This window comes from Lactuca saligna, chromosome 6, assembly GCF_052625555.1.
Source record: "Lactuca saligna cultivar CGN05327 chromosome 6, ASM5262555v1, whole genome shotgun sequence".
Classification (NCBI taxonomy): domain Eukaryota; kingdom Viridiplantae; phylum Streptophyta; class Magnoliopsida; order Asterales; family Asteraceae; genus Lactuca; species Lactuca saligna.
The window spans coordinates 48,171,525-48,193,924 of NC_136422.1; the positions used below are offsets into that span (position 1 = coordinate 48,171,525).

The following is a 22,400-nucleotide window of genomic DNA, read 5'->3' on the forward strand; positions in this document are numbered from 1 at the left end:
TTTCGGAGTGAGTTGCCTTCTTACATATACACTCTTCATTCCTTCTTAATTTTGATTCCGATTTCCTCTCTAACAAGTTGGATCTTACTTTCAAGTGTAGTTGCTTGCTCATCGCTATTACAAATCTATAAATGCTGTATTCATGTTCTTGTCGATACAATCCTGATCTTGTCTGTTCCTTTTGCAGCGCTTGATATACGACATGGATTCCGCCGCCATGACATTTTGCAGTAAACCAATCACCTCCCCTCCGGTATGCTCAGCCACTCTCCTTTTTTGCAATCCAGCTCTTTGGTAGCTACATGTATTCAAAATTGTATCACTGTCTGTATGCTTTCGAATACCGGGATGTTAGATAAGTATTATAATCGTATGGGATAGTTTTATCTTTTATTTCGGTGGATTCAATGTGTGCCGTGTGGTCACTGTGCGTGTAAATCAACGAGGCTGATGGTTGATGCAAGCGTTCTGTGGTAGTAATTTGATGAATATCGGCCTTGGATTGCAAATTTCTTTTCTAGATGCTATTGGAATTACTTTGGCTATGCATGAGTGTTTTTTTTAAATAATGTTCAAAAACTGCTTTGATTAATGGTGTAGGTTGAGATTTCTATCTCATGTCGTCATTTATAGTTCCATTTCGATATATTTCAATGAAAAAAACTGATATACTATGTGTGAAGATTGCTAAATGAACATGTTCTGAACAACAATCAATGTGCTATATTTCATGTCTGCTAGCCCCTATTGTGTATATGTAATATGTGGACCAGATATTATTTCTTATATTGAGTGAACATATATGATTCTACTTTGTCGTATATAGCATTGATGTACGATTTTTTTATCTCTTTAATATTTCGATTTTGTGACCTTGCTTTTGTTTAATACATTTTATTCAATGCTTTTGTTTAATACATGTTTTTCATTTCGACACATGAGCTCCGGTAAATGTTTTTTTGTTAGATAACTAGCTAATGATAGTCCAATTTGCAAAGGTAATGGCTGATCAATTGTCTTGACTGCAATCCAATCACCACTAATCTCATCTCTCTGGGCCTTTCTTGGTAATTTGATGTTAACTTTCATTCATTCGACAAATGCGAAACTCTAAGCTTTCTTCCCCAATTCGCATTTATATTATTTCTTGAAAAGATCAGGTGCCAAATGCGAAACTCTAAGCTTTCTTCCCCAATTCGCATTTATACATTAAAAACATCGCATTTTCATTCAAATTCTTCGCATCTTGCATCCATCCGTCTTTGAGTTCATTCGCATTTCATCGCATTAACTGAGAAATTAATCAGTTGTCTCATATTCGCATTTCAGTTGTTTGAGAAACCCACTTACGAACCCAAATGCGAAACCCACTGATTTCAAATGTGAACCAACCAAAAATCATCAACCACGTACTTGTGTCACCAAATGCGAACTGAATATCACCATTAAATTCTCCTCGCATTCCATAGATGCGAACACAATCCAGATCTCCGACTCCAAGCTTGCGAAATCAAAATCAATTAACCTCAAACAAATCGTGAACTTCTTATGCGAACTGTTTTGACCCACAAAACCAAATGCGAACTCAATTGATGTCATATGCGAACTGATTTCATAGATGCGAACACAATTGATTTCATATGCGAATCCACATCCATCGATATGAAACCAATACCAGTTACAAGCAATTAGTAGCAACCATCGATCCTCTAATTTTCAATTACTCAGCCTTCGCTTTTCATACAACCCGTCGACCCTGAAAAATCGATAAACACCAAATGTCTCATTTTTAGATCGATTTTCTGATTAAATGTCATATTTGAAGAATGATCGATTTTCTGATTAAATGACCCCATTTTGCGAAGTTGGACCACTTATATTATTTCTTGAAAAGATCAGGTGCCAAATGCGAAACTCTAAGCTTTCTTCCCCAATTCGCATTTATACATTAAAAACTTCGCATTTTCATTCAAATTCTTCGCATCTTGCATCCATCCGTCTTTGAGTTCATTCGCATTTCATCGCATTAACTGAGAAATTAATCAGTTGTCTCATATTCGCATTTCAGTTGTTTGAGAAACCCAGATACGAACCCAAATGCGAAACCCACTAATTTCAAATGCGAACCAACCAAAAATCATCAACCACGTACTTGTGTCACCAAATGCGAACTGAATATCACCATTAAATTCTCCTCGCATTCTATAGATGCGAACACAATGCAGATCTCCGACTCCAAGCTTGCGAAATCAAAATCAATTAACCTCAAACAAATCGTGAACTTCTTATGCGAACTGTTTTGACCCACAAAACCAAATGCGAACTCAATTGTTGTCATATGCGAACTGATTTCATAGATGCGAACACAATTGATTTCATATGCGAATCCACATCCATCGATATGAAACCAATACCAGTTACAAGCAATTAGTAGCAACCATCAATCCTCTAATTTTCAAGAACTCAGCCTTCGCTTTTCATACAACCTGTCGACCCTGAAAAATCGATAAACACCAAATGTCTCATTTTTAGATCGATTTTCTGATTAAATGTCATATTTGAAGAATGATCGATTTTCTGATTAAATGACCCCATTTTGCGAAGTTGGACCACTTATATTATTTCTTGAAAAGATCAGGTGCCAAATGCGAAACTCTAAGCTTTCTTCCCCAATTCGCATTTATACATTAAAAACTTCGCATTTTCATTCAAATTCTTCGCATCTTGCATCCATCCGTCTTTGAGTTCATTCGCATTTCATCGCATTAACTGAGAAATTAATCAGTTGTCTCATATTCGCATTTCAGTTGTTTGAGAAACCCAGATACGAACCCAAATGCGAAACCCACTAATTTCAAATGCGAACCAACCAAAAATCATCAACCACGTACTTGTGTCACCAAATGCGAACTGAATATCACCATTAAATTCTCCTCGCATTCTATAGATGCGAACACAATGCAGATCTCCGACTCCAAGCTTGCGAAATCAAAATCAATTAACCTCAAACAAATCGTGAACTTCTTATGCGAACTGTTTTGACCCACAAAACCAAATGCGAACTCAATTGTTGTCATATGCGAACTGATTTCATAGATGCGAACACAATTGATTTCATATGCGAATCCACATCCATCGATATGAAACCAATACCAGTTACAAGCAATTAGTAGCAACCATCAATCCTCTAATTTTCAAGAACTCAGCCTTCGCTTTTCATACAACCTGTCGACCCTGAAAAATCGATAAACACCAAATGTCTCATTTTTAGATCGATTTTCTGATTAAATGTCATATTTGAAGAATGATCGATTTTCTGATTAAATGACCCCATTTTGCGAAGTTGGACCACTTATATTATTTCTTGAAAAGATCAGGTGCCAAATGCGAAACTCTAAGCTTTCTTCCCCAATTCGCATTTATACATTAAAAACTTCGCATTTTCATTCAAATTCTTCGCATCTTGCATCCATCCGTCTTTGAGTTCATTCGCATTTCATCGCATTAACTGAGAAATTAATCAGTTGTCTCATATTCGCATTTCAGTTGTTTGAGAAACCCAGATACGAACCCAAATGCGAAACCCACTAATTTCAAATGCGAACCAACCAAAAATCATCAACCACGTACTTGTGTCACCAAATGCGAACTGAATATCACCATTAAATTCTCCTCGCATTCTATAGATGCGAACACAATCCAGATCTCCGACTCCAAGCTTGCGAAATCAAAATCAATTAACCTCAAACAAATCGTGAACTTCTTATGCGAACTGTTTTGACCCACAAAACCAAATGCGAACTCAATTGTTGTCATATGCGAACTGATTTCATAGATGCGAACACAATTGATTTCATATGCGAATCCACATCCATCGATATGAAACCAATACCAGTTACAAGCAATTAGTAGCAACCATCGATCCTCTAATTTTCAAGAACTCAGCCTTCGCTTTTCATACAACCCGTCGACCCTGAAAAATCGATAAACACCAAATGTCTCATTTTTAGATCGATTTTCTGATTAAATGTCATATTTGAAGAATGATCGATTTTCTGATTAAATGACCCCATTTTGCGAAGTTGGACCACTTATATTATTTCTTGAAAAGATCAGGTGCCAAATGCGAAACTCTAAGCTTTCTTCCCCAATTCGCATTTATACATTAAAAACTTCGCATTTTCATTCAAATTCTTCGCATCTTGCATCCATCCGTCTTTGAGTTCATTCGCATTTCATCGCATTAACTGAGAAATTAATCAGTTGTCTCATATTCGCATTTCAGTTGTTTGAGAAACCCAGATACGAACCCAAATGCGAAACCCACTAATTTCAAATGCGAACCAACCAAAAATCATCAACCACGTACTTGTGTCACCAAATGCGAACTGAATATCACCATTAAATTCTCCTCGCATTCTATAGATGCGAACACAATCCAGATCTCCGACTCCAAGCTTGCGAAATCAAAATCAATTAACCTCAAACAAATCGTGAACTTCTTATGCGAACTGTTTTGACCCACAAAACCAAATGCGAACTCAATTGATGTCATATGCGAACTGATTTCATAGATGCGAACACAATTGATTTCATATGCGAATCCACATCCATCGATATGAAACCAATACCAGTTACAAGCAATTAGTAGCAACCATCGATCCTCTAATTTTCAATTACTCAGCCTTCGCTTTTCATACAACCCGTCGACCCTGAAAAATCGATAAACACCAAATGTCTCATTTTTAGATCGATTTTCTGATTAAATGTCATATTTGAAGAATGATCGATTTTCTGATTAAATGACCCCATTTTGCGAAGTTGGACCACTTATATTATTTCTTGAAAAGATCAGGTGCCAAATGCGAAACTCTAAGCTTTCTTCCCCAATTCGCATTTATACATTAAAAACTTCGCATTTTCATTCAAATTCTTCGCATCTTGCATCCATCCGTCTTTGAGTTCATTCGCATTTCATCGCATTAACTGAGAAATTAATCAGTTGTCTCATATTCGCATTTCAGTTGTTTGAGAAACCCAGATACGAACCCAAATGCGAAACCCACTAATTTCAAATGCGAACCAACCAAAAATCATCAACCACGTACTTGTGTCACCAAATGCGAACTGAATATCACCATTAAATTCTCCTCGCATTCTATAGATGCGAACACAATCCAGATCTCCGACTCCAAGCTTGCGAAATCAAAATCAATTAACCTCAAACAAATCGTGAACTTCTTATGCGAACTGTTTTGACCCACAAAACCAAATGCGAACTCAATTGTTGTCATATGCGAACTGATTTCATAGATGCGAACACAATTGATTTCATATGCGAATCCACATCCATCGATATGAAACCAATACCAGTTACAAGCAATTAGTAGCAACCATCGATCCTCTAATTTTCAAGAACTCAGCCTTCGCTTTTCATACAACCCGTCGACCCTGAAAAATCGATAAACACCAAATGTCTCATTTTTAGATCGATTTTCTGATTAAATGTCATATTTGAAGAATGATCGATTTTCTGATTAAATGACCCCATTTTGCGAAGTTGGACCACTTATATTATTTCTTGAAAAGATCAGGTGCCAAATGCGAAACTCTAAGCTTTCTTCCCCAATTCGCATTTATACATTAAAAACTTCGCATTTTCATTCAAATTCTTCGCATCTTGCATCCATCCGTCTTTGAGTTCATTCGCATTTCATCGCATTAACTGAGAAATTAATCAGTTGTCTCATATTCGCATTTCAGTTGTTTGAGAAACCCAGATACGAACCCAAATGCGAAACCCACTAATTTCAAATGCGAACCAACCAAAAATCATCAACCACGTACTTGTGTCACCAAATGCGAACTGAATATCACCATTAAATTCTCCTCGCATTCTATAGATGCGAACACAATCCAGATCTCCGACTCCAAGCTTGCGAAATCAAAATCAATTAACCTCAAACAAATCGTGAACTTCTTATGCGAACTGTTTTGACCCACAAAACCAAATGCGAACTCAATTGTTGTCATATGCGAACTGATTTCATAGATGCGAACACAATTGATTTCATATGCGAATCCACATCCATCGATATGAAACCAATACCAGTTACAAGCAATTAGTAGCAACCATCGATCCTCTAATGAGGAAACAGTTTCCTATTCGATTGTGCTTGGCAATGACAATCAATAAAGATCAGGGACAAACAATTCCATATGTAGGTATCTATCTTCCAGAATTTAGGCTTATTATTGTTTTTAGGGATTATACTGTTCCTTAATTACATTTGTCTATCCTTCTATTGTTGAAAATGCCAATAATCCGATGTTTTTCCAAGAAAGAGCAATCCTTGCACCGAAAAATGAAGTTGTTCAAGAAATAAACAATCGTTTGTTAAAATTATTTCCTGGAGATGAAAAAGAATACTTAAGTTCAGACAGTCTTTGTCAATCGGAGTTTGTACACGATGACTTTGACGAATCTTTATACACTCCTGATGTTCTAAATGGCCTTAGACCTTCAGGTATGCCAATTCATAAATTGGTATTAAAAGTCGGTGTTCCAGTTATGTTATTGAGGAATATTGACCAAAAATACGGTTTGTGTAATGGAACAAGGCTACGAGTTATAGCATTGGGTAAGCGTGTTATAGAAGCAGAGATTATTTCTGGAAGTAATATAGGAAAACGTACGTTTATTCCAAGAATGTCACTGACCCCTTCGGATAAAAGGATTCCTTTCACATTTCAGCGAAGACAGTTTCCACTTGTTGTATGCTTTGCGATGACAATAAACAAAAGTCAAGGACAGTCGCTATCAAAGGTTGGTTTGTTTTTAAGACAACCAGTGTTTACTCATGGACAGTTGTATGTTGCATTGTCTAGAGTTAAAAGCAGAGATGGATTGAAAATATTAATTTTAGACAACGAAGGAAACCCTACCAATAAGACATCTAATGTTGTATTCAAAGAAGTATTTGGAAATTTGTGATTTGTAAAAATTATTTAATTAGAACATTTCATTAATGATTTCTTTTTGGTATTTTGAGTTCAATTACACACTTATTCAATAAACTTTTCACTTATATGTGTTGTATTATTTTAATAATTCGTTGATGTTCGAAATTTTATATTATTTTTTTCAAGAAACCCGTGTAACACACGGGTATTACACCTAGTGGTGAATAAATCATAAATGTATGTATAGCCAAAACCAAAGAAAGTCCGTTTTGGGCGGAGAATTCAATCTGTGAGCATCATAGATTTCATCGACACCCTTCCCCTCTTTCTTCTTTACTTGTACTACTTCATTGCTCTCACACTCTCTCGCTCAACCGCTACGCCTAATTCTTGAATTTTTGCCTGCCTCTCGATAATTTCGGAGTGAGTTGCCTTCTTACATATACACTCTTCATTCCTTCTTAATTTTGATTCCGATTTCCTCTCTAACAAGTTGGATCTTACTTTCAAGTGTAGTTGCTTGCTCATCGCTATTACAAATCTATAAATGCTGTATTCATGTTCTTGTCGATACAATCCTGATCTTGTCTGTTCCTTTTGCAGCGCTTGATATACGACATGGATTCCGCCGCCATGACATTTTGCAGTAAACCAATCACCTCCCCTCCGGTATGCTCAGCCACTCTCCTTTTTTGCAATCCAGCTCTTTGGTAGCTACATGTATTCAAAATTGTATCACTGTCTGTATGCTTTCGAATACCGGGATGTTAGATAAGTATTATAATCGTATGGGATAGTTTTATCTTTTATTTCGGTGGATTCAATGTGTGCCGTGTGGTCACTGTGCGTGTAAATCAACGAGGCTGATGGTTGATGCAAGCGTTCTGTGGTAGTAATTTGATGAATATCGGCCTTGGATTGCAAATTTCTTTTCTAGATGCTATTGGAATTACTTTGGCTATGCATGAGTGTTTTTTTTTAAATGATGTTCAAAAACTGCTTTGATTAATGGTGTAGGTTGAGATTTCTATCTCATGTCGTCATTTATAGTTCCATTTCGATATATTTCAATGAGAAAAAACTGATATACTATGTGTGAAGATTGCTAAATGAACATGTTCTGAACAACAATCAATGTGCTATATTTCATGTCTGCTAGCCCCTGTTGTGTATATGTAATATGTGGACCAGATATTATTTCTTATATTGAGTGAACATATATGATTCTACTTTGTCGTATATAGCATTGATGTACGATTTTTTTATCTCTCTAATATTTCGATTTTGTGACCTTGCTTTTGTTTAATACATTTTATTCAATGCTTTTGTTTAATACATGTTTTTCATTTCGACACATGAGCTCCGGTAAATGTTTTTTTGTTAGATAACTAGCTAATGATAGTCCAATTTGCAAAGGTAATGGCTGATCAATTGTCTTGACTGCAATCCAATCACCACTAATCTCATCTCTCTGGGCCTTTCTTTGTAATTTGATGTTAACTGTCATTCATTCGACAAATGCGAAACTCTAAGCTTTCTTCCCCAATTCGCATTTATATTATTTCTTGAAAAGATCAGGTGCCAAATGCGAAACTCTAAGCTTTCTTCCCCAATTCGCATTTATACATTAAAAACATCGCATTTTCATTCAAATTCTTCGCATCTTGCATCCATCCGTCTTTGAGTTCATTCGCATTTCATCGCATTAACTGAGAAATTAATCAGTTGTCTCATATTCGCATTTCAGTTGTTTGAGAAACCCACTTACGAACCCAAATGCGAAACCCACTGATTTCAAATGTGAACCAACCAAAAATCATCAACCACGTACTTGTGTCACCAAATGCGAACTGAATATCACCATTAAATTCTCCTCGCATTCCATAGATGCGAACACAATCCAGATCTCCGACTCCAAGCTTGCGAAATCAAAATCAATTAACCTCAAACAAATCGTGAACTTCTTATGCGAACTGTTTTGACCCACAAAACCAAATGCGAACTCAATTGATGTCATATGCGAACTGATTTCATAGATGCGAACACAATTGATTTCATATGCGAATCCACATCCATCGATATGAAACCAATACCAGTTACAAGCAATTAGTAGCAACCATCGATCCTCTAATTTTCAATTACTCAGCCTTCGCTTTTCATACAACCCGTCGACCCTGAAAAATCGATAAACACCAAATGTCTCATTTTTAGATCGATTTTCTGATTAAATGTCATATTTGAAGAATGATCGATTTTCTGATTAAATGACCCCATTTTGCGAAGTTGGACCACTTATATTATTTCTTGAAAAGATCAGGTGCCAAATGCGAAACTCTAAGCTTTCTTCCCCAATTCGCATTTATACATTAAAAACTTCGCATTTTCATTCAAATTCTTCGCATCTTGCATCCATCCGTCTTTGAGTTCATTCGCATTTCATCGCATTAACTGAGAAATTAATCAGTTGTCTCATATTCGCATTTCAGTTGTTTGAGAAACCCAGATACGAACCCAAATGCGAAACCCACTAATTTCAAATGCGAACCAACCAAAAATCATCAACCACGTACTTGTGTCACCAAATGCGAACTGCATATCACCATTAAATTCTCCTCGCATTCTATAGATGCGAACACAATCCAGATCTCCGACTCCAAGCTTGTGAAATCAAAATCAATTAACCTCAAACAAATCGTGAACTTCTTATGCGAACTGTTTTGACCCACAAAACCAAATGCGAACTCAATTGTTGTCATATGCGAACTGATTTCATAGATGCGAACACAATTGATTTCATATGCGAATCCACATCCATCGATATGAAACCAATACCAGTTACAAGCAATTAGTAGCAACCATCGATCCTCTAATTTTCAAGAACTCAGCCTTCGCTTTTCATACAACCCGTCGACCCTGAAAAATCGATAAACACCAAATGTCTCATTTTTAGATCGATTTTCTGATTAAATGTCATATTTGAAGAATGATCGATTTTCTGATTAAATGACCCCATTTTGCGAAGTTGGACCACTTATATTATTTCTTGAAAAGATCAGGTGCCAAATGCGAAACTCTAAGCTTTCTTCCCCAATTCGCATCTATACATTAAAAACTTCGCATTTTCATTAAAATTCTTCGCATCTTGCATCCATCCGTCTTTGAGTTCATTCGCATTTCATCGCATTAACTGAGAAATTAATCAGTTGTCTCATATTCGCATTTCAGTTGTTTGAGAAACCCAGATACGAACCCAAATGCGAAACCCACTAATTTCAAATGCGAACCAACCAAAAATCATCAACCACGTACTTGTGTCACCAAATGCGAACTGAATATCACCATTAAATTCTCCTCGCATTCTATAGATGCGAACACAATCCAGATCTCCGACTCCAAGCTTGCGAAATCAAAATCAATTAACCTCAAACAAATCGTGAACTTCTTATGCGAACTGTTTTGACCCACAAAACCAAATGCGAACTCAATTGTTGTCATATGCGAACTGATTTCATAGATGCGAACACAATTGATTTCATATGCGAATCCACATCCATCGATATGAAACCAATACCAGTTACAAGCAATTAGTAGCAACCATCGATCCTCTAATTTTCAAGAACTCAGCCTTCGCTTTTCATACAACCCGTCGACCCTGAAAAATCGATAAACACCAAATGTCTCATTTTTAGATCGATTTTCTGATTAAATGTCATATTTGAAGAATGATCGATTTTCTGATTAAATGACCCCATTTTGCGAAGTTGGACCACTTATATTATTTCTTGAAAAGATCAGGTGCCAAATGCGAAACTCTAAGCTTTCTTCCCCAATTCGCATTTATACATTAAAAACTTCGCATTTTCATTCAAATTCTTCGCATCTTGCATCCATCCGTCTTTGAGTTCATTCGCATTTCATCGCATTAACTGAGAAATTAATCAGTTGTCTCATATTCGCATTTCAGTTGTTTGAGAAACCCAAATACGAACCCAAATGCGAAACCCACTAATTTCAAATGCGAACCAACCAAAAATCATCAACCACGTACTTGTGTCACCAAATGCGAACTGAATATCACCATTAAATTCTCCTCGCATTCTATAGATGCGAACACAATCCAGATCTCCTACTCCAAGCTTGCGAAATCAAAATCAATTAACCTCAAACAAATCGTGAACTTCTTATGCGAACTGTTTTGACCCACAAAACCAAATGCGAACTCAATTGTTGTCATATGCGAACTGATTTCATAGATGCGAACACAATTGATTTCATATGCGAATCCACATCCATCGATATGAAACCAATACCAGTTACAAGCAATTAGTAGCAACCATCGATCCTCTAATGAGGAAATAGTTTCCTATTCGATTGTGCTTTGCAATGACAATCAATAAAGATCAGGGACAAACAATTCCATATGTAGGTATCTATCTTCCAGAATTTAGGCTTATTATTGTTTTTAGGGATTATACTGTTCCTTAATTACATTTGTCTATCCTTCTATTGTTGAAAATGCCAATAATCCGATGTTTTTCCAAGAAAGAGCAATCCTTGCACCGAAAAATGAAGTTGTTCAAGAAATAAACAATCGTTTGTTAAAATTATTTCCTGGAGATGAAAAAGAATACTTAAGTTCAGATAGTCTTTGTCAATCGGAGTTTGTACACGATGACTTTGACGAATCTTTATACACTCCTGATGTTCTAAATGGCCTTAGACCTTCAGGTATGCCAATTCATAAATTGGTATTAAAAGTCGGTGTTCCAGTTATGTTATTGAGGAATATTGACCAAAAATACGGTTTGTGTAATGGAACAAGGCTACGAGTTATAGCATTGGGTAAGCGTGTTATAGAAGCAGAGATTATTTCTGGAAGTAATATAGGAAAACGTACGTTTATTCCAAGAATGTCACTGACCCCTTCGGATAAAAGGATTCCTTTCACATTTCAGCGAAGACAGTTTCCACTTGCTGTATGCTTTGCGATGACAATAAACAAAAGTCAAGGACAGTCGCTATCAAAGGTTGGTTTGTTTTTAAGACAACCAGTGTTTACTCATGGACAGTTGTATGTTGCATTGTCTAGAGTTAAAAGCAGAGATGGATTGAAAATATTAATTTTAGACAACGAAGGAAACCCTACCAATAAGACATCTAATGTTGTATTCAAAGAAGTATTTGGAAATTTGTGATTTGTAAAAATTATTTAATTAGAACATTTCATTAATGATTTCTTTTTGGTATTTTGAGTTCAATTACACACTTATTCAATAAACTTTTCACTTATATGTGTTGTATTATTTTAATAATTCGTTGATGTTCGAAATTTTATATTATTTTTTTCAAGAAACCCGTGTAACACACGGGTATTACACCTAGTGGTGAATAAATCATAAATGTATGTATAGCCAAAACCAAAGAAAGTCCGTTTTGGGCGGAGAATTCAATCTGTGAGCATCATAGATTTCATCGACACCCCTCCCCTCTTTCTTCTTTACTTGTACTACTTCATTGCTCTCACACTCTCTCGCTCAACCGCTACGCCTAATTCTTGAATTTTTGCCTGCCTCTCGATAATTTCGGAGTGAGTTGCCTTCTTACATATACACTCTTCATTCCTTCTTAATTTTGATTCCGATTTCCTCTCTAACAAGTTGGATCTTACTTTCAAGTGTAGTTGCTTGCTCATCGCTATTACAAATCTATAAATGCTGTATTCATGTTCTTGTCGATACAATCCTGATCTTGTCTGTTCCTTTTGCAGCGCTTGATATACGACATGGATTCCGCCGCCATGACATTTTGCAGTAAACCAATCACCTCCCCTCCGGTATGCTCAGCCACTCTCCTTTTTTGCAATCCAGCTCTTTGGTAGCTACATGTATTCAAAATTGTATCACTGTCTGTATGCTTTCGAATACCGGGATGTTAGATAAGTATTATAATCGTATGGGATAGTTTTATCTTTTATTTCGGTGGATTCAATGTGTGCCGTGTGGTCACTGTGCGTGTAAATCAACGAGGCTGATGGTTGATGCAAGCGTTCTGTGGTAGTAATTTGATGAATATCGGCCTTGGATTGCAAATTTCTTTTCTAGATGCTATTGGAATTACTTTGGCTATGCATGAGTGTTTTTTTTAAATGATGTTCAAAAACTGCTTTGATTAATGGTGTAGGTTGAGATTTCTATCTCATGTCGTCATTTATAGTTCCATTTCGATATATTTCAATGAAAAAAAACTGATATACTATGTGTGAAGATTGCTAAATGAACATGTTCTGAACAACAATCAATGTGCTATATTTCATGTCTGCTAGCCCCTGTTGTGTATATGTAATATGTGGACCAGATATTATTTCTTATATTGAGTGAACATATATGATTCTACTTTGTCGTATATAGCATTGATGTACGATTTTTTTATCTCTCTAATATTTCGATTTTGTGACCTTGCTTTTGTTTAATACATTTTATTCAATGCTTTTGTTTAACACATGTTTTTCATTTCGACACATGAGCTCCGGTAAATGTTTTTTTGTTAGATAACTAGCTAATGATAGTCCAATTTGCAAAGGTAATGGCTGATCAATTGTCTTGACTGCAATCCAATCACCACTAATCTCATCTCTCTGGGCCTTTCTTGGTAATTTGATGTTAACTGTCATTCATTCGACAAATGCGAAACTCTAAGCTTTCTTCCCCAATTCGCATTTATATTATTTCTTGAAAAGATCAGGTGCCAAATGCGAAACTCTAAGCTTTCTTCCCCAATTCGCATTTATACATTAAAAACATCGCATTTTCATTCAAATTCTTCGCATCTTGCATCCATCCGTCTTTGAGTTCATTCGCATTTCATCGCATTAACTGAGAAATTAATCAGTTGTCTCATATTCGCATTTCAGTTGTTTGAGAAACCCACTTACGAACCCAAATGCGAAACCCACTGATTTCAAATGTGAACCAACCAAAAATCATCAACCACGTACTTGTGTCACCAAATGCGAACTGAATATCACCATTAAATTCTCCTCGCATTCCATAGATGCGAACACAATCCAGATCTCCGACTCCAAGCTTGCGAAATCAAAATCAATTAACCTCAAACAATTCGTGAACTTCTTATGCGAACTGTTTTGACCCACAAAACCAAATGCGAACTCAATTGATGTCATATGCGAACTGATTTCATAGATGCGAACACAATTGATTTCATATGCGAATCCACATCCATCGATATGAAACCAATACCAGTTACAAGCAATTAGTAGCAACCATCGATCCTCTAATTTTCAATTACTCAGCCTTCGCTTTTCATACAACCCGTCGACCCTGAAAAATCGATAAACACCAAATGTCTCATTTTTAGATCGATTTTCTGATTAAATGTCATATTTGAAGAATGATCGATTTTCTGATTAAATGACCCCATTTTGCGAAGTTGGACCACTTATATTATTTCTTGAAAAGATCAGGTGCCAAATGCGAAACTCTAAGCTTTCTTCCCCAATTCGCATTTATACATTAAAAACTTCGCATTTTCATTCAAATTCTTCGCATCTTGCATCCATCCGTCTTTGAGTTCATTCGCATTTCATCGCATTAACTGAGAAATTAATCAGTTGTCTCATATTCGCATTTCAGTTGTTTGAGAAACCCAGATACGAACCCAAATGCGAAACCCACTAATTTCAAATGCGAACCAACCAAAAATCATCAACCACGTACTTGTGTCACCAAATGCGAACTGAATATCACCATTAAATTCTCCTCGCATTCTATAGATGCGAACACAATCCAGATCTCCGACTCCAAGCTTGCGAAATCAAAATCAATTAACCTCAAACAAATCGTGAACTTCTTATGCGAACTGTTTTGACCCACAAAACCAAATGCGAACTCAATTGTTGTCATATGCGAACTGATTTCATAGATGCGAACACAATTAATTTCATATGCGAATCCACATCCATCGATATGAAACCAATACCAGTTACAAGCAATTAGTAGCAACCATCGATCCTCTAATTTTCAAGAACTCAGCCTTCGCTTTTCATACAACCCGTCGACCCTGAAAAATCGATAAACACCAAATGTCTCATTTTTAGATCGATTTTCTGATTAAATGTCATATTTGAAGAATGATCGATTTTCTGATTAAATGACCCCATTTTGCGAAGTTGGACCACTTATATTATTTCTTGAAAAGATCAGGTGCCAAATGCGAAACTCTAAGCTTTCTTCCCCAATTCGCATCTATACATTAAAAACTTCGCATTTTCATTCAAATTCTTCGCATCTTGCATCCATCCGTCTTTGAGTTCATTCGCATTTCATCGCATTAACTGAGAAATTAATCAGTTGTCTCATATTCGCATTTCAGTTGTTTGAGAAACCCAGATACGAACCCAAATGCGAAACCCACTAATTTCAAATGCGAACCAACCAAAAATCATCAACCACGTACTTGTGTCACCAAATGCGAACTGAATATCACCATTAAATTCTCCTCGCATTCTATAGATGCGAACACAATCCAGATCTCCGACTCCAAGCTTGCGAAATCAAAATCAATTAACCTCAAACAAATCGTGAACTTCTTATGCGAACTGTTTTGACCCACAAAACCAAATGCGAACTCAATTGTTGTCATATGCGAACTGATTTCATAGATGCGAACACAATTGATTTCATATGCGAATCCACATCCATCGATATGAAACCAATACCAGTTACAAGCAATTAGTAGCAACCATCGATCCTCTAATTTTCAAGAACTCAGCCTTCGCTTTTCATACAACCTGTCGACCCTGAAAAATCGATAAACACCAAATGTCTCATTTTTAGATCGATTTTCTGATTAAATGTCATATTTGAAGAATGATCGATTTTCTGATTAAATGACCCCATTTTGCGAAGTTGGACCACTTATATTATTTCTTGAAAAGATCAGGTAACAAATGCGAAACTCTAAGCTTTCTTCCCCAATTCGAATTTATACATTAAAAACTTCGCATTTTCATTCAAATTCTTCGCATCTTGCATCCATCCGTCTTTGAGTTCATTCGCATTTCATCGCATTAACTGAGAAATTAATCAGTTGTCTCATATTCGCATTTCAGTTGTTTGAGAAACCTAGATACGAACCCAAATGCGAAACCCACTAATTTCAAATGCGAACCAACCAAAAATCATCAACCACGTACTTGTGTCACCAAATGCGAACTGAATATCACCATTAAATTCTCCTCGCATTCTATAGATGCGAACACAATCCAGATCTCCGACTCCAAACTTGCGAAATTAAAATCAATTAACCTCAAACAAATCGTGAACTTCTTATGCGAACTGTTTTGACCCACAAAACCAAATGCAAACTCAATTGTTGTCATATGCGAACTGATTTCATAGATGCGAACACAATTGATTTCATATGCGAATCCACATCCATCGATATGAAACCAATACCAGTTACAAGCAATTAGTAGCAACCATCGATCCTCTAATTTTCAAGAACTCAGCCTTCGCTTTTCATACAACCCGTCGACCCTGAAAAATCGATAAACACCAAATGTCTCATTTTTAGATCGATTTTCTGATTAAATGTCATATTTGAAGAATGATCGATTTTCTGATTAAATGACCCCATTTTGCGAAGTTGGACCACTTATATTATTTCTTGAAAAGATCAGGTGCCAAATGCGAAACTCTAAGCTTTCTTCCCCAATTCGCATTTATACATTAAAAACTTCGCATTTTCATTCAAATTCTTCGCATCTTGCATCCATCCGTCTTTGAGTTCATTCGCATTTCATCGCATTAACTGAGAAATTAATCAGTTGTCTCATATTCGCATTTCAGTTGTTTGAGAAACCCAGATACGAACCCAAATGCGAAACCCACTAATTTCAAATGCGAACCAACCAAAAATCATCAACCACGTACTTGTGTCACCAAATGCGAACTGAATATCACCATTAAATTCTCCTCGCATTCTATAGATGCGAACACAATCCAGATCTCCGACTCCAAGCTTGCGAAATCAAAATCAATTAACCTCAAACAAATCGTGAACGTCTTATGCGAACTGTTTTGACCCACAAAACCAAATGCGAACTCAATTGTTGTCATATGCGAACTGATTTCATAGATGCGAACACAATTGATTTCATATGCGAATCCACATCCATCGATATGAAACCAATACCAGTTACAAGCAATTAGTAGCAACCATCGATCCTCTAATTTTCAAGAACTCAGCCTTCGCTTTTCATACAACCCGTCGACCCTGAAAAATCGATAAACACCAAATGTCTCATTTTTAGATCGATTTTCTGATTAAATGTCATATTTGAAGAATGATCGATTTTCTGATTAAATGACCCCATTTTGCGAAGTTGGACCACTTATATTATTTCTTGAAAAGATCAGGTGCCAAATGCGAAACTCTAAGCTTTCTTCCCCAATTCGCATCTATACATTAAAAACTTCGCATTTTCATTCAAATTCTTCGCATCTTGCATCCATCCGTCTTTGAGTTCATTCGCATTTCATCGCATTAACTGAGAAATTAATCAGTTGTCTCATATTCGCATTTCAGTTGTTTGAGAAACCCAGATACGAACCCAAATGCGAAACCCACTAATTTCAAATGCGAACCAACCAAAAATCATCAACCACGTACTTGTGTCACCAAATGCGAACTGAATATCACCATTAAATTCTCCTCGCATTCTATAGATGCGAACACAATCCAGATCTCCGACTCCAAGCTTGCGAAATCAAAATCAATTAACCTCAAACAAATCGTGAACTTCTTATGCGAACTGTTTTGACCCACAAAACCAAATGCGAACTCAATTGTTGTCATATGCGAACTGATTTCATAGATGCGAACACAATTGATTTCATATGCGAATCCACATCCATCGATATGAAACCAATACCAGTTACAAGCAATTAGTAGCAACCATCGATCCTCTAATTTTCAAGAACTCAGCCTTCGCTTTTCATACAACCCGTCGACCCTGAAAAATCGATAAACACCAAATGTCTCATTTTTAGATCGATTTTCTGATTAAATGTCATATTTGAAGAATGATCGATTTTCTGATTAAATGACCCCATTTTGCGAAGTTGGACCACTTATATTATTTCTTGAAAAGATCAGGTGCCAAATGCGAAACTCTAAGCTTTCTTCCCCAATTCGCATTTATACATTAAAAACTTCGCATTTTCATTCAAATTCTTCGCATCTTGCATCCATCCGTCTTTGAGTTCATTCGCATTTCATCGCATTAACTGAGAAATTAATCAGTTGTCTCATATTCGCATTTCAGTTGTTTGAGAAACCCAGATACGAACCCAAATGCGAAACCCACTAATTTCAAATGCGAACCAACCAAAAATCATCAACCACGTACTTGTGTCACCAAATGCGAACTGAATATCACCATTAAATTCTCCTCGCATTCTATAGATGCGAACACAATCCAGATCTCCGACTCCAAGCTTGCGAAATCAAAATCAATTAACCTCAAACAAATCGTGAACTTCTTATGCGAACTGTTTTGACCCACAAAACCAAATGCGAACTCAATTGTTGTCATATGCGAACTGATTTCATAGATGCGAACACAATTGATTTCATATGCGAATCCACATCCATCGATATGAAACCAATACCAGTTACAAGCAATTAGTAGCAACCATCGATCCTCTAATTTTCAAGAACTCAGCCTTCGCTTTTCATACAACCCGTCGACCCTGAAAAATCGATAAACACCAAATGTCTCATTTTTAGATCGATTTTCTGATTAAATGTCATATTTGAAGAATGATCGATTTTCTGATTAAATGACCCCATTTTGCGAAGTTGGACCACTTATATTATTTCTTGAAAAGATCAGGTGCCAAATGCGAAACTCTAAGCTTTCTTCCCCAATTCGCATTTATACATTAAAAACTTCGCATTTTCATTCAAATTCTTCGCATCTTGCATCCATCCGTCTTTGAGTTCATTCGCATTTCATCGCATTAACTGAGAAATTAATCAGTTGTCTCATATTCGCATTTCAGTTGTTTGAGAAACCCAGATACGAACCCAAATGCGAAACCCACTAATTTCAAATGCGAACCAACCAAAAATCATCAACCACGTACTTGTGTCACCAAATGCGAACTGAATATCACCATTAAATTCTCCTCGCATTCTATAGATGCGAACACAATCCAGATCTCCGACTCCAAGCTTGCGAAATCAAAATCAATTAACCTCAAACAAATCGTGAACTTCTTATGCGAACTGTTTTGACCCACAAAACCAAATGCGAACTCAATTGTTGTCATATGCGAACTGATTTCATAGATGCGAACACAATTGATTTCATATGCGAATCCACATCCATCGATATGAAACCAATACCAGTTACAAGCAATTAGTAGCAACCATCGATCCTCTAATTTTCAAGAACTCAGCCTTCGCTTTTCATACAACCCGTCGACCCTGAAAAATCGATAAACACCAAATGTCTCATTTTTAGATCGATTTTCTGATTAAATGTCATATTTGAAGAATGATCGATTTTCTGATTAAATGACCCCATTTTGCGAAGTTGGACCACTTATATTATTTCTTGAAAAGATCAGGTGCCAAATGCGAAACTCTAAGCTTTCTTCCCCAATTCGCATTTATACATTAAAAACTTCGCATTTTCATTCAAATTCTTCGCATCTTGCATCCATCCGTCTTTGAGTTCATTCGCATTTCATCGCATTAACTGAGAAATTAATCAGTTGTCTCATATTCGCATTTCAGTTGTTTGAGAAACCCAGATACGAACCCAAATGCGAAACCCACTAATTTCAAATGCGAACCAACCAAAAATCATCAACCACGTACTTGTGTCACCAAATGCGAACTGAATATCACCATTAAATTCTCCTCGCATTCTATAGATGCGAACACAATCCAGATCTCCGACTCCAAGCTTGCGAAATCAAAATCAATTAACCTCAAACAAATCGTGAACTTCTTATGCGAACTGTTTTGACCCACAAAACCAAATGCGAACTCAATTGTTGTCATATGCGAACTGATTTCATAGATGCGAACACAATTGATTTCATATGCGAATCCACATCCATCGATATGAAACCAATACCAGTTACAAGCAATTAGTAGCAACCATCGATCCTCTAATTTTCAAGAACTCAGCCTTCGCTTTTCATACAACCCGTCGACCCTGAAAAATCGATAAACACCAAATGTCTCATTTTTAGATCGATTTTCTGATTAAATGTCATGTTTGAAGAATGATCGATTTTCTGATTAAATGACCCCATTTTGCGAAGTTGGACCACTTATATTATTTCTTGAAAAGATCAGGTGCCAAATGCGAAACTCTAAGCTTTCTTCCCCAATTCGCATTTATACATTAAAAACTTCGCATTTTCATTCAAATTCTTCGCATCTTGCATCCATCCGTCTTTGAGTTCATTCGCATTTCATCGCATTAACTGAGAAATTAATCAGTTGTCTCATATTCGCATTTCAGTTGTTTGAGAAACCCAGATACGAACCCAAATGCGAAACCCACTAATTTCAAATGCGAACCAACCAAAAATCATCAACCACGTACTTGTGTCACCAAATGCGAACTGAATATCACCATTAAATTCTCCTCGCATTCTATAGATGCGAACACAATCCAGATCTCCGACTCCAAGCTTGCGAAATCAAAATCAATTAACCTCAAACAAATCGTGAACTTCTTATGCGAACTGTTTTGACCCACAAAACCAAATGCGAACTCAATTGTTGTCATATGCGAACTGATTTCATAGATGCGAACACAATTGATTTCATATGCGAATCCACATCCATCGATATGAAACCAATACCAGTTACAAGCAATTAGTAGCAACCATCGATCCTCTAATTTTCAAGAACTCAGCCTTCGCTTTTCATACAACCCGTCGACCCTGAAAAATCGATAAACACCAAATGTCTCATTTTTAGATCAATTTTCTGATTAAATGTCATATTTGAAGAATGATCGATTTTCTGATTAAATGACCCCATTTTGCGAAGTTGGACCACTTATATTATTTCTTGAAAAGATCAGGTGCCAAATGCGAAACTCTAAGCTTTCTTCCCCAATTCGCATTTATACATTAAAAACTTCGCATTTTCATTCAAATTCTTCGCATCTTGCATCCATCCGTCTTTGAGTTCATTCGCATTTCATCGCATTAACTGAGAAATTAATCAGTTGTCTCATATTCGCATTTCAGTTGTTTGAGAAACCCAGATACGAACCCAAATGCGAAACCCACTAATTTCAAATGCGAACCAACCAAAAATCATCAACCACGTACTTGTGTCACCAAATGCGAACTGAATATCACCATTAAATTCTCCTCGCATTCTATAGATGCGAACACAATCCAGATCTCCGACTCCAAGCTTGCGAAATCAAAATCAATTAACCTCAAACAAATCGTGAACTTCTTATGCGAACTGTTTTGACCCACAAAACCAAATGCGAACTCAATTGTTGTCATATGCGAACTGATTTCATAGATGCGAACACAATTGATTTCATATGCGAATCCACATCCATCGATATGAAACCAATACCAGTTACAAGCAATTAGTAGCAACCATCGATCCTCTAATTTTCAAGAACTCAGCCTTCGCTTTTCATACAACCCGTCGACCCTGAAAAATCGATAAACACCAAATGTCTCATTTTTAGATCGATTTTCTGATTAAATGTCATATTTGAAGAATGATCGATTTTCTGATTAAATGACCCCATTTTGCGAAGTTGGACCACTTATATTATTTCTTGAAAAGATCAGGTGCCAAATGCGAAACTCTAAGCTTTCTTCCCCAATTCGCATTTATACATTAAAAACTTCGCATTTTCATTCAAATTCTTCGCATCTTGCATCCATCCGTCTTTGAGTTCATTCACATTTCATCGCATTAACTGAGAAATTAATCAGTTGTCTCATATTCGCATTTCAGTTGTTTGAGAAACCCAGATACGAACCCAAATGCGAAACCCACTAATTTCAAATGCGAACCAACCAAAAATCATCAACCACGTACTTGTGTCACCAAATGCGAACTGAATATCACCATTAAATTCTCCTCGCATTCTATAGATGCGAACACAATCCAGATCTCCGACTCCAAGCTTGCGAAATCAAAATCAATTAACCTCAAACAAATCGTGAACTTCTTATGCGAACTGTTTTGACCCACAAAACCAAATGCGAACTCAATTGTTGTCATATGCGAACTGATTTCATAGATGCGAACACAATTGATTTCATATGCGAATCCACATCCATCGATATGAAACCAATACCAGTTACAAGCAATTAGTAGCAACCATCGATCCTCTAATTTTCAAGAACTCA

General features: G+C 36.5%; 2 protein-coding genes across 2 annotated transcripts; both read left to right on the plus strand.

Annotated features, from left to right (window-relative positions):
• Nucleotides 1–202: 202 nt before the first annotated feature.
• LOC145002530 (uncharacterized) lies at nucleotides 203–6,994 on the plus strand. Its single transcript, XM_078961782.1, has 2 exons — nucleotides 203–253; nucleotides 6,266–6,994. The coding sequence occupies exons 1-2, from the start codon at nucleotides 203–205 to the stop codon at nucleotides 6,992–6,994; spliced, it is 780 nt and encodes a 259-aa protein (XP_078817908.1).
• Nucleotides 6,995–7,581: 587 nt separating this feature from the next.
• LOC145002531 (uncharacterized) lies at nucleotides 7,582–12,158 on the plus strand. The gene is made up of 2 exons (XM_078961783.1): nucleotides 7,582–7,632; nucleotides 11,430–12,158. Exons 1-2 carry the CDS (start codon nucleotides 7,582–7,584, stop codon nucleotides 12,156–12,158), a joined length of 780 nt encoding a protein of 259 aa, XP_078817909.1.
• Nucleotides 12,159–22,400: the final 10,242 nt, after the last annotated feature.